This window comes from Camponotus floridanus, unplaced genomic scaffold (genome assembly GCF_003227725.1).
Source record: "Camponotus floridanus strain SB8 unplaced genomic scaffold, Cflo_v7.5 scaffold48, whole genome shotgun sequence".
In the NCBI taxonomy this organism is placed as follows: domain Eukaryota; kingdom Metazoa; phylum Arthropoda; class Insecta; order Hymenoptera; family Formicidae; genus Camponotus; species Camponotus floridanus.
The window spans coordinates 738107-751310 of record NW_020229636.1 but is presented as its reverse complement, the minus strand read 5'-3'; the positions used below and the strand labels follow the sequence as shown (position 1 = coordinate 751310).

Here is a 13204-nt window from a genome sequence, read left to right as displayed (position 1 = left end):
TTTGCATTATTATAATCTTTGTAATTAGATTTTAAAATTAAAATTAATTTATGATCTGATATTCATGTTATAACAATATTTTTTGATCATCTTAAAAGTAAAACATTCAATATTTTTTTATAAAAAAATCAATTCATATTTTATCAAAAAATCTATCGTTAAAATTAAAATCTTATTATAAAAGAGTATGTATTGCAATAAAAATTAAATAATATTAAGTGATATATATATATATATATATATATATATATATATATATATATATATTGTATACACAAGTTTCGTTCTTTATATAATTATATAGAAAACTATCTATACTTCTATAAAAAATTGGATTAATCAAAATTATGATAATTAAAAACTTGTTTACTTTCTTTTCTTTTATCAGTATTGTAGAAATATTTAAAAAATAAATAAATTTTTTATTAACTTTTAATATTAATAAATTATGTTGTTCCATGATGTTGTAACAGAGATATATATAAACTTCTATATAAATATTTTCTAAAACATAATTTAGAAAGTATTATAAATAAATTGTGATGGAATATATACATAAACCGTTAAATATTTGAATTCTAAATAAAAAGAAAGAAAAGAATGAAATGTAGAATAGAAACATAAAATAAAAGATTAACTCTATTAATAATCCTATTATTAATACTTATGTAAAAATTTTGTATGTCAATAAAATTATTTTTAATAAAATTATATATTTTTCCTATTTGTCCAATATAAAAATAACCAATTTTCTTTTTTTCGTTTTTAATTTGAAAACGATCCTTTTTTTTAATAATAAAATTTTGTATCTAATATTAAATAATTATACAGAAAAGTATAGTTCTACTAATTGTAAGTAATATTATTATACTACATATGTTAACTTTTCATTACATCAAGATATAAACAATTTTCATAGACGATTTGACACATTATATACTTCAATAAATATACGAACAACATAATTTATTCCACAATATTACATTATTGCATATGTAAAATATTAATTGCACATTTGTTTGTTGATATTTTGCACATTTTCATAAAATAATCATTCTCTTATATTTAAGTACTTTATAAAAATTAGACATTTTGAATATTTTAAATTTTTAAATAAAATAATTTAGCATTGTATAACGTTTATAAAAAATACATAAAAAATGATATGAAAAGTTTGAATCTATTAAATTCGAATAATATGATTTATACGACGTGTATTCTATTAATAAAAAAATTTTTTGATTAATTTAGAAACCCAATTATTGAAATATTATACGAATATAATAGCGAGCATCTAATCATGGATTATTAAGGTTAAATCAAATTAATATATCATCAAAATAATTCTCTGGAAAAGCTTCCCTTCTTTTACTCAATCATGTATTGTCATAAAGTCAAAAGCGGAATGATATTCTGATATAAATTGCTAGTATTAAAGAAATGTCATTCGTATACGTATACTTTCATTCATATAACATGACGTCATCAGATAGAACGCAGCTACTGTGTTTTCCGAACGCAACCATTCATCGATCACTTTGCGCTCGCTCAACGGTTACAAAATCGTTGCGTTTTCTGAACGCAGTCCAGCTTCTCCGTGCTATCTGTCATCTGACATACTACGCATCGTACTTACGCGAAGGTGGGGGTGGTTAGCGCAGTGAACAACAGGCAGCTACGAAGAAAACTAGCAGTTACTGGCAATCACTAGCAGGTTTCATAGCGGATTCTAAGCTTTCCAATTAATCAGAGTGTCGCATTCCTGAGGATAAAGTTGCAGAAGCCTTTCTCGAGTCGCCTGCCTTCCATCGGATCGATACGCCGATTTAGCTTGGTCCAAGTATGTGCTCGTTTTGGCCGTCTATGTTTATGGTCATCATTCACGTCGATTGACAGCTGTCAATCCCTCATTCGGGTCGCCAGTGAGTCACCGTATCAACAGCCGAAGGCCTCTTCAGGTGATTCCTCGATCGTCTGATTTCTCGATTTACATTCCTACCTGCGCACGTTGCGTCTTTTTCTTTTTTTTTCTCTTTTTTTCTCGTTTCGTCCGCGAGCTCGTTTTTTCAACAAAGCTCTCTTCTCGACTTCTCTTCCTCTCCCTTTTTCTCAGACGAGTCCTGAACAGTAGCCTAAAACGAGCTAACTAAGCTCCACGGGCACTAAGCCGCACGGGACGATCATCATCCCCATAGGTATCGCACGTCACAACCTACCTACTCTTTGTTCAGATGTCCAGGTATTTTTTGTAAGGACCCATTTTTTTCTCTTTGCACAGCACACGCACACTCTTATTAGCGATTGCTTCTATAAGTCCCGCGAGTGTGGTGTTACAAGTGGATTCTTGCATTGCAGCGATATCGCCGGCATGGCGTCCAGCTCCGTCAGTCAGGAAGATTTTGACAATGATTTCGAGTTGACATCCAGGCGGTCCAGGATCAGGACTGCTAGAGCTAGAGTGGGTCCGCCTAGAACAGATGTGTCTTCCATAAGTTTTCAAAGTATGTGTTGGTCTTTACCAAGGGTGTTTACAAACAAGCGATTAAATTTTTTTTCTTTTTTAATATTAAAACGAAATATCTAACATTAATGCATTTTAATGGCATTAAATGATTAAATTTTAATTTTGTCTCGTGGAAATAGCACAGTAAAAATAAATAATTAAATTATAGGAGCTATTTAATGCTAATGACTTTTCTAGAATATTCTATATGTATTTGTAATGCAGATTAAAGTCTTTAATGATATCATTTGATTTGAAGGAGAAGGACAAGAAGTTAAATATTAATGATCTTATTATTGCTTCTAATGGTTTCCTTGCTTCTTTTTTCAGAGAGTACGCCTGATATGGAAGAATCGCAAGGTGCTTACGATACAAGTTCCAACCCTATGCTTCTATCCGAACATGATAATTTGCAGAGCAAACCTATAATAAGGAAGCAGGATAAACGCGTAAGCGGCCGGTACGTAAATCGCGCCTTGAAATTGACGGAAGACTGTAGAAACTTATTGTCACACTTGGAGTGTCCATTAGCAACATCCTAGATGGAACTTCACGTAACTGCCTAATATACTTTCTGGATCTGGTTCTAGTGTCTTTAGTGTCGTATCCTGTTTGCACAGGCCAACGCATATAAACAAGGGGAAGCAGCAACGCGATCGACGGAAACTACGAGAAAAACGGCGTAGCACAGGAGTCGTGCATTTACCGTCGACAGAGGTTTGCTATTGTCAATTAACCCATAAGTAATGTAAAACATGATTAGATTGCACGGCATAATAATAATGTAATTTTGTAAAAAATTTAAAAATTGATTTTTTCGATCTTTAAAATCGTTATGTTGTGAATTTATAGATTATCGAATCTCTATATATTGTTAAAATCTTACAAGCTTGTATTTTCGACTCAAGTGAAGTCTTGCAATCTACTTTTTTAATTATTTTAATATTTTAAATTTATTCTTTTATCAAATTTTAAATCTTGATTTTTGATTGATTCTAATTTAATAAATTCTTGGACCTATTACTTCAGTTTTAAAACCTTGTAATTTTAACATCTTTTTTTTACATAGTATTTTTACATAGCATTCATAGATTTACATAGTATTCCCAAATTATCATCTTTCTTTGTACAATTATTTTAATCAATGCGCAATAAGATTAAACTATTATAATTTTTTTATTTATTTATTATAAGAGTTTTTTTGATTATTAATTTGCAATTGATTCCTTGCTTAATAGAATTATCGAGCTGTCTTTATTAAAATTATCTTATCAAAATAATTTGTAAATTACGGCAAGTTTTAAAATATCTGTAATTAATTATGTTCATGAATATAGAAATATAAAATTTTATTTCTTAAGTTAATTTCAACAAAAACAGAATTTTGATTTGTAAATTTTTATTGTCGAGGTAATTAAAAAAATAAATGTTAAGAATTGTAATATTGAGAATTGATGGTTTTCTCTATCACGTTTTTATTATAAAATATTAGTTATTAAGCTTATTACTATTACTATCAGTTAAATGAAATACAGTTCATTCTATATTTTTCAATGTTATATATTATGAAAGTATCTTCGATAATTAGTATAATTTCTCAGAGTACCGGTGGTAGTACAGGAGAAGATGAGGAAGAACTTACTGGCACTTGCCTTGAAACTAAGCATAACACGCATCATAATGAATTCCTTGATCATGATTTGATAGAAGTAAGTGTATTCAATAAATTTAAAACAAAAAATAATTTGTTTTATGCACTGTTAGGAAAAAAGTCGAAAAAATTAATTGCGATCTTTAATATTATTTTAAGATATACTTGCAAATAAACTTATATAATTTTCAATCACATCCAAACTTTCAAAAGCATTATTCTCAAATGTTTGAAATGTTAATAGTTACTGATTCTTTTCTTTAAAACTGATAATAATATAATACAGCAAAGACAAAAAGAAATATTAAAATAGTAGCAATAAATATTTCTTACTATTACAAAGAAAGTATAGATCAACTTTTTTTAGGACAGTTATTAAAAAATATGTATGTTACAGGACCGGACTGCCAGAATATACACACAAAGGCGAAATAAAAGGTATCTCACAAATATTCATACATTAATTAATGATAACTGGGAAATGAGCACCTTCTGTCATGATGCAGTAACTTTGACTGTCCTTTTAATATAACTGCTTTCTAGGCACTACCGTACTTCATACAGGTCATGTATAATTAGGCACAGTTGGTAAGTGCGTTATATTGTACCAGAAGAACTACGATTAGGCACGACCTGTACGAAGTACGATAGAGCTAATAGAATTTTGATTAACAAATTACCTAGTCCATCACATCATCCAAGATTATCCAAGATCATGCACATAACTGATAATATTCCAAATGCAGACGATAAATAACATGAGAGATAATAGAGCAATTAATCTCACAAAAGTAGAAGGAATACAAACATGAAAGACTTGTTGCGATACAAAAGATATAATATGCACAAATATATATATATACATATATATATATATATATATATATATATATATATATATATAAATAATTGAGCCCTAAATAGATATTTTAAAATAATTAGATATTCTCTCAGAATAAAAAATAATCATATACATATCTAATGACAGCAACTATAAAAAAATAATTGAAGGGCTTCGGACAATATTATATGTTCAGTCGCATGACTTTCATCTTATTCGCGATTGATTATATTTTTTACTAAAATTAATTATTTACAATACTAAAATTAACACAAAATTAAAATATATATTAATAACGTGCAATATTCTTTGTATCAGCATCGATGGTCGTGCCTAACGCAGTTTATAAGCGACATTTTGTAAAATATTAATCCATGCGATAAGTCGAACATAATTCACATTCGATTACTGACATCTGCGTTTTAGTCACTCGGATTTGGAGGCCGACGACGAGGAATTTGATTCTCTCAATCAATCCGATAGCATTAATCAATCGGACCATGGCAATCACGAACCGCAGACGTCTGTCAATGCGACCAGTAGACCGAGATTGCCAACACCAACCGGCGACAATCCGCACGAAGTAAGTCGTTAAGAAATAATTAGACATTACGTCAAATTATATATATTTAAAATTTAATTTTTAATTTAAAAAATGTACAAATTTCACTTTTCCAATGTACTAATTAGTCGAATAACACATTTGAGAATCAAATATTATGCGATTTACAGTTAATCGAACGAGCGCAAGAGGAAAACAGGAGGCTGCTGTCCCTTTTGGAGGACCGGGACCATAAAATTATGGCGCTCGAGGCTCGCCTTTTGAAGCAACAACATGAAATGGCTGTGGAACGGGAACGGCTTCGCGAAGAGAACGCTACGTTGATTCGCGCGATGGCGGCATTAGCCAGCAATTAATCTTCTTCGTGTAATAAAAACCTAATGCCTTCTTGGCTTTTTGCTCTTTATGATAATCGCCGAGCTGCAGGATGAACCGTAAGTCGCGCACCGCGTTAATTATTTTGATTATTATTATATATATTTTGTTTTATTCTCTCTTCTCTCACCTGTCGTAGCAAGAACAATTTATTTATCTTTTCGTTGAAATCTAATATTATTTTTGCATTGAATCTCTCCCAATTTTTCGATTGTTGGGAAATTTGCAACCATTACAGGGTGAACGACTGAAAATCGCGTATTGCGTTATCTATTTTAATCATTGTTGATATATTGTGATATACATATTTTTATGTAGTACATAATACAAAAGTCAAAGAACAATCTACTTTCTCTATCGAATATTAAATTAGTAGAAAATCTTTTCACGCTATATGTATATTGTTTCTTCGAAAATTCATCAAATTAACTACAAAGCATAAATATTGCATGTTGCATTAAATATCTTAATTGCTTTTGTGATATTTGTAGGCTTTCCTTGCTCAATATAATGCAGAATGCTTCAAAAATAATTTTATTCGTTTTTTATTGAATTGTTATTTATTTTTCTTTTGATTCTTGCAATCAATCCATTGAACAATTCTACGCTTTCTTGCGATTTATTTTAATTTTTAATTTTCTCAACGAAAGATAAAAACTGAAGACTGTAGCACAAAGATTTCTTTCTATATTATATATTTTTTTCTTACGTCAATAATTATAGAGCTACAGAATAAAATCACGTATCATGATATTTTTACTTTTTGCTCTTTTATGAAATTAAAAGGCTGAAAACTTAATAGAGAGTATATAAATGAATTAGTTTGTAATAAAAATTAAAAAATTTAAGTTGATAGCCTGTTAAGCTTAGATATTTAGTTCAATAAATTAAAAGAGTATTTTCACATTGCGTTTGTAGTAATTGATTTCTTATATCCCTCCGATGCATGATTTATGGATCATCCTAGGCAATAAGATACACCTAAGTAAAAATAAACCTAATTCTTAGTGCGTATCACAGATTGAATCATTATGAATAAACAGGTAATTCTTTAATCACAGTGCCGGCTATACAGGAATCGTATAAATGTACGATTTTGCAATCTGCAACACGAGCTACATTTTGTAAAAAGTAATAATAACCCTTAATCTTGTAAAGATATTGTTAGTAATATAACAATTATCGCTTGCAGAGCTTTTAGTTGCAGGTACACAAGTCGCACGTTGTTGTAGATATGTTGCTATCTCTATTATCGATTAATTGCCATTATTTGTTTTAAAATGTCCTCTCAGTAGCAGATCTGCAGATATATATATATATATATATTAACCATGCAAAAGGGCTGATTACGATATAAGTGACTTAATTCATTTTCTATTGTAATAATATAAGAATGAATAATCTACGTAAGTTTTATACTTGCAACACATGGTGATGTGAGATTATGAATTATTTTATTACTATTATTATTAATATTATTATTATTATTATTATTATACGTGATCCGTACAAAATTCTATGTATATATATAGACACACAGATGATTCTGTAGTGATTAATTAATGCATTTAATTAGGAGACTTCTGCGGCAAATATGTATGTAATACGCGGAACAATATAACGAAAATATGTAAAATTGTTTGAAAAAAAATTTCTTGCCAAGCTATCTGGTGAATTGTATCATATTTTACCCATCGTTCTCCTTGTTCGTTACAAATAAACGTGTTTTATAGTCATATATATAAAAATTAAACGAAAGATTTTTTACACTTTATATATTCTTATTTTATATATTAATTGTCCTATTATACTATATCGTTTTAATTATTAATCTGAAATGATGCGCAATGTTTTTTGAGAATAATGACTTGGATATTTCAAAATTAGCATAATGTTAAATATTCACAGCTATTTTACAATAATTTGATATAGAATAAAGGCTATGTGATATACGCGAAAATACGAGGTTGAAACAGCTCCCAAAGTAAACCGGCAAAGAGTTTGCATTTTTATTCATAAAATAACTAAATAAATTTTTAATATAATACAATACTTGCACGCACATACGCAATATAGTTACATCTTTACGCTAATATTTTCTAATCGCTACATAGCTGTACATTACAAATCGTTGGGATCCGATCATACATTTGGGGTCTCTCTCTCTCTTTCTTTCTCTTCTCCTTAATTTTTTTATCCATTTGCTCTCATTTTTTCACACAAATGTACTTTGATTCTGCCAAGATTTATAGCAACTTATTCCGCTGAGAAGCAGCAGAAATTTGATTCATAAAGTTTTACGACGCGTAATTTTTCAAAAAGTTGTATAAAATTTTGTCAAAATACTTTGTGTCGCGTTAAAAAAAATATATTGATTAATTCGCAAAAAAATATCTCTAAAAAGCAGACATCTCCAAAGGGCAAATGATACCCTTCACACGCACGTTAACAATAAAAAAATACAACGACATGCAATAAATAATCAATTGCTCACGCGATATTATTATCTAATCATAAGACTATTTTTGGGACTGACATTAACTGATAATTTTTTAAAATTGCAGTTTTTAAGAGTACGAATAAAGATGAGGAAAAACTACAATTTCAATTAACAATCATTAAAAAAGTGTCAATTGCATTGAAAAAAATTAATTTTTAATAAAATAATATAAATTAATATATATATTAATTTATATTATATATATATATATATATATATATATATATATAAATTAATTAATTAATTACATATATAGAACCGGAATTGGATTGACATGAGAAATTCATTACTAAAAAAAATTACGTTGTTTAAGCTTTCTAAATAATGGAATAAGTTAAACAAAAATATATCGCGATGAATTTACTTTTCTTTCATTAAAAATCTTTTTTTTAATGAAAGATTTTTATCCTTCAGTCCTACATCCACTACAAGTCACTATGAGTCGTAAAAGGAATAAAATATCTCAAAAGTAGACTGATTAATTTTGATCGTTTTGATTATCAGTTGATTAATGAAAAATACTATTATTTATCGCAAGTCATTGTATTAGCTATTGCTAATGTCTCGATAAATATGTACACATTTTGTGTGCTGTAACAGGTACTCTACATTTCTATCAACCCACTCCCATTTTTTCTTCTCCACTCCCGATTGCTGGCAAGGTAACTAATTGTTTAAATCGTTTAATTGTCTATATCGTACGCATCTACGACTATTTATCAGTTCTCTCATCGTTTATCGCAAGGCAACGCTTCACTGATATGTACCGTTCTTTGAAAATTGTTTAATTAATCGAGAATTCGTCGCCGTAGACAAAATCCTATAAGGAACTTGGTTCTTTCTCCCTCTATTCCCCGTCGTTCGCAACTCTTGTCTCGCGATTCACGATAGCTTCTCCACGAAAAGTTATTGTCGATAATTAAATATTAATAAGGCGGCTTTGCTTTATGATTTCTTTTGCATTGATCGAACCGCGAGATTGTGCTATTACATGGCACAGTAAATTTATTTCCTTGAATCCACTATTTCTTTTTAGGGATAAGTCGGAAAGTTCAGCGCGCCAATTTTTTTCTCCCATCATCTTTTGTACCTTATCTAATAATAATATGGTTTTAATTTCTAACCATTACACACTGTTTCGTAGATTACAGAGCATCTTCGTATCTCATTTCATTTACATCGTACGTATCATTATCCCAACAAACGACTAGATCACGATGGTTGGATCTCAACCAGATCCTTAAATGCTAAGGGAGCTTAACGAACTAGGCTATTTTCAGTGAACGATATATTATATATATTTTATGAAATATCAACCGCGCGTTACAATCGAAATATAGACGCAAAACAAGCGAATTCCCGCTCTCGATTAATGGTCTCAATCGATCAGCTTTATTTATACCTTTACTTTCTTTCTCAACATTTTCGCGCTCGTTCTTTTTCTCTCACTATCACTCTTTCATTTATATAGATGTATCAACTTAAATAATTAACAATCGTTTTTATTTTATTTAATGAACAGTTTTTTCCTTCCATGGAGACTCTGTAGAGACTCGCCATTAATTAACATTCCGTTTTACATAATCTTGATGTACAGGGTGTCTTCAGAAAAAAATATGTATATACTATATCGCTCATATAAGTATTCGTTTATTTATAAAATCGCAACTCTCTTTATATTTTGAATAATATTTCGGGATTTTAAGGGGTAGGATGATTTCTTTTTTTAATCAATTGTTTATTTATTGGATTTCATTTTCTATTTAAAATTTTTATCATCACGTCTTTGAAAAATACAAGAGCCTATTCAGTATAAAAAAAAATTGTAACATTCAATAATTGTATATAATAATTGTAAATATTGCAATTATATCGCATAATGTTGCTCTGCAATCTTATTAAGATTCTATAATTTCATATCTCTCTACAATATTTTTGCAATATTGTATTGCGATTTGCAAAACTGCTATTGTTGTGAATAAATATTTATGAATATTGTAATAATAATAGAATTATGTTTTCAAAAAAAGTTCTTTCTTTATTTTTATATATTTCATAATTTATTAAGTACATTTAATCCCAAAGACAATATTTTGAAAATAACAAAGTAATTAGTTCTTTATCTATCCATATATGAATTAAAAATAATTATAATATTATAAGAATAATGTTGGTTTTATCTCAATTATATATTTATAAATTAAATTCCTTTGAAAAAATGCAATCATGTCATTTGTCATTTAATATTTATCTATTCCAGTTAATATTGAAGAGTAATTAAATTGTTTTTATTTTTATTATTTCCACATTAACTTAACAGCAAAATTTATCGAAAATAGTAATTAAAATAAAAAGTATCTAAGATGATATTCCATCATTGCAAAATTAATTCTATTAGTCTAAAAAAATAGAATCTCATTTTTTTCTTTTAACACCCTATACATATTGATTAGACGACTATCTCTTTCGTGCTGAGGATAATTTTTCTAGCAAAAGTTCATGCCTGATATGAAGAAAGTCAGTTGAGAGGCAAACGTGCTATTTTTATCTGTAAATTAATATCGTGTTATGTTAGACAAAAAAATTAAATATGGAATTTAATCTTGATTCATTTGCTTTTTATAAATGTTGATATAAACTACATTGATATAAACTTAAATTTTATATGAATTAATGTTGTATCTTTAAATTGGTTTAAATAAACTACCGCAAAACCAGCGTGTAGTATAGCAAAAAATACATTACATTATATGTTGCTATTTTTTATATTAATACATCAAAATGTATTATGTTTAGCGTTAAATGATATTTCAATTGTTGATATAATATCGTGGTACCTGATGTTTAATATTATTCCTTAGTTTCTTTAAAATTGTAACATTTAATCGCGAGTTTTCCTCGACATTGCAAGCTGCCTATAATTAGTCATTTAAACAATCGTTTCCGTCAACATCGTTTTTTCCTCCCTCGCTTGCTTTTGCATAAATAATGCCGGACGACAACACTTGACCGCTTATTTAACGAAAAGTTCGCTAACAAGCACTCCGCACGTTTAACTTGCCTCTCTATTGACTCAACCAGGCATATTAGGGAACACTGTATATCGTAAGTACAAGTAATGTTTACCGCGATTGAACATTATTTGAAAATAAATAATTGCGACGCGCTGCTATTCGTTATCGAAGTTAAAAGAGAGCGTGCTCAAGTTTTTCTGATACAGAATACGCTCCTTGTCACTTTGCGCCTCTTCGAAATAAAAAATCCCCCACCCCTCCTATAATTTTCTTTAGATAAACATGAAGAGAAGATATGTTACATTCATAATAAGCTTATCCAGCTGAAGCTGCTCGATTGGTATCAAAGTGATTTATTGTCGCATATGGAGTGTATAGACTAATTTTAATATGTGCTACGGCATGTGGTATTTTAATACAAGAGGAGAATAATAATGTACATCTAATTTATAGAAATAAATCATTTATCATAAGAATGTAACATACCTTCTTCATACATTTCCTTCGAGTCCCTTAATAAATTAATCTGTCAGGTTGGCAGCTTACCTTTTAATTGGATGGTCATTTCGAAGGCACGGAATCCGAGAATCTATGAATCTTAATTCTAAGAAAGATTCGAAGGGCGAATATTTTGAACAAAAAGCCTTGGATAAAAAATATGATGATTCAAATGTTGAAAAATGCGAAGATTGAAAAACCAAAAATTTCATAATTTCAAAAACGATCGAAGGCTTTATCGTCGCACAATTCTTTCTATATATCTGCAATCGGTATCTTTAAATGATCGACCATCCAATCCCGGGAACTATTAATCCAGATTTGTCACGAAGAGGCACAGGAAGAATGCCGACATTCGCTCTTGATATCTCGGGATATGTTTATCGCGCGTTTGCAATGTCGGCGTTGACGATTCGATCGGTACTCTCGAAAAAATCAAAAGAAGAAGATACGAGAGACGGTCCCGGTCTCAAACGCTACAACCGGAGGTGACCACCTCTTCACTATTAGGTTGGTGACTCCACCTGCATTGATGACAGCTACTTGTCGTTGTCGTCGTTGTCGCCGTCGCCGTTGTTGTCATTACGGGATCTTCCGGAGCAGAGTTGACGACATTGCCGGACGCCCGCAGACCCTGTTCGAGCTCCAACAGTTGACCCATGAAGTTCAGATTCGGACTGATGATTGGACGCGCGCTCTTCACCAGCTTATACGCCTCCACCATCGACAGGCCCTTGTGTCGCATTATGTAGGCGATTGCAATCGTCGCACTGCGTGACACGCCGGCTTGACAATGTACCAACACGCTACTTCCGGCTTTCCGCGCTTCCTCTGAAACACGAAGACGAATTGCACGATGATTAATGCATTTCTTACTATGTTGATTATCGCACTCTCAATGTTTCTCAAGTGAAATTTTGCGAAAAGACATTAGAAATTCCGCGGGATAAAGATAATAGAAGAAATTATTTGACAGTATCAGAACAAATTTACAATTAAAATGATTTTTCAATAATTGTGATGTGAAAGAATATCCCGTTCTTCTTTCAATTTTATTTCTACGATTAAAAGCATTTTAATTTATGGATCATTAATGCGCAGCATTAAAAATATGCTATTAATTTATTCGGAATCTCTTAAGATTAAAAAAACTTTTTAAAACTTGCGAAACCAACTTTAATGCTTATGAAAAATAGAAATGAGTCGAGCTCATAAACGCTGAAACGAAACAGTCGTGAAACTCGAACAGTCGACTCGATT

At 30.0% G+C, this 13204-nt stretch overlaps 2 protein-coding genes across 16 annotated transcripts in view; one reads left to right on the top strand and one right to left on the bottom strand.

Annotated features, from left to right (window-relative positions):
- The first annotated feature begins 1616 nt into the window (after positions 1 to 1616).
- Positions 1617 to 6280, top strand: LOC105249305 (PRKC apoptosis WT1 regulator protein). 11 transcript variants are annotated; one of them, XM_025412147.1, is made up of 9 exons: positions 1617 to 1840; positions 2114 to 2248; positions 2356 to 2501; positions 2834 to 2963; positions 3094 to 3220; positions 4105 to 4212; positions 4552 to 4592; positions 5422 to 5578; positions 5728 to 6280. In XM_025412147.1, the coding sequence occupies exons 2-9, from the start codon at positions 2232 to 2234 to the stop codon at positions 5911 to 5913; spliced, it is 912 nt and encodes a 303-aa protein (XP_025267932.1). In that variant the 5' UTR covers positions 1617 to 1840; positions 2114 to 2231; the 3' UTR covers positions 5914 to 6280. The 11 variants fall into 11 exon arrangements, with proteins under 11 accessions (XP_025267932.1, XP_025267934.1, XP_025267933.1 ...); XM_025412149.1 differs by having other exon boundaries at positions 1617 to 1958; positions 2114 to 2195; positions 2279 to 2501; XM_025412148.1 differs by having other exon boundaries at positions 1617 to 1958; positions 2114 to 2239.
- Positions 6281 to 10792: 4512 nt separating this feature from the next.
- The window catches only part of LOC105249304 (dual specificity protein phosphatase 10), a 35258-nt gene continuing 32846 nt past the window's right edge, over positions 10793 to 13204 (bottom strand). For 2 of the 5 annotated variants that reach the window (XM_020026936.2, XM_020026937.2), the window contains exon 6: positions 10793 to 12775. In XM_020026936.2, the coding sequence (XP_019882495.1) occupies positions 12414 to 12775 (362 nt within the window). In that variant the 3' untranslated portion in view covers positions 10793 to 12413. The remainder of the gene's footprint in view (positions 12776 to 13204) is intronic. The other 3 variants (XM_011254661.3, XM_025412108.1, XM_011254663.3) reach the window with 2 other exon arrangements.

What these genes read in the sequence shown, in the direction of transcription:
- LOC105249305 (XM_025412147.1), top strand. An exon ending in TTGATCATGATTTGATAGAA is followed by an intron (nt 4,213 to 4,551) that starts GTAAGTGTATTC and finishes TGTATGTTACAG; the next exon opens with GACCGGACTGCCAGAATATA. An exon ending in ACACAAAGGCGAAATAAAAG is followed by an intron (nt 4,593 to 5,421) that starts GTATCTCACAAA and finishes TCTGCGTTTTAG; the next exon opens with TCACTCGGATTTGGAGGCCG.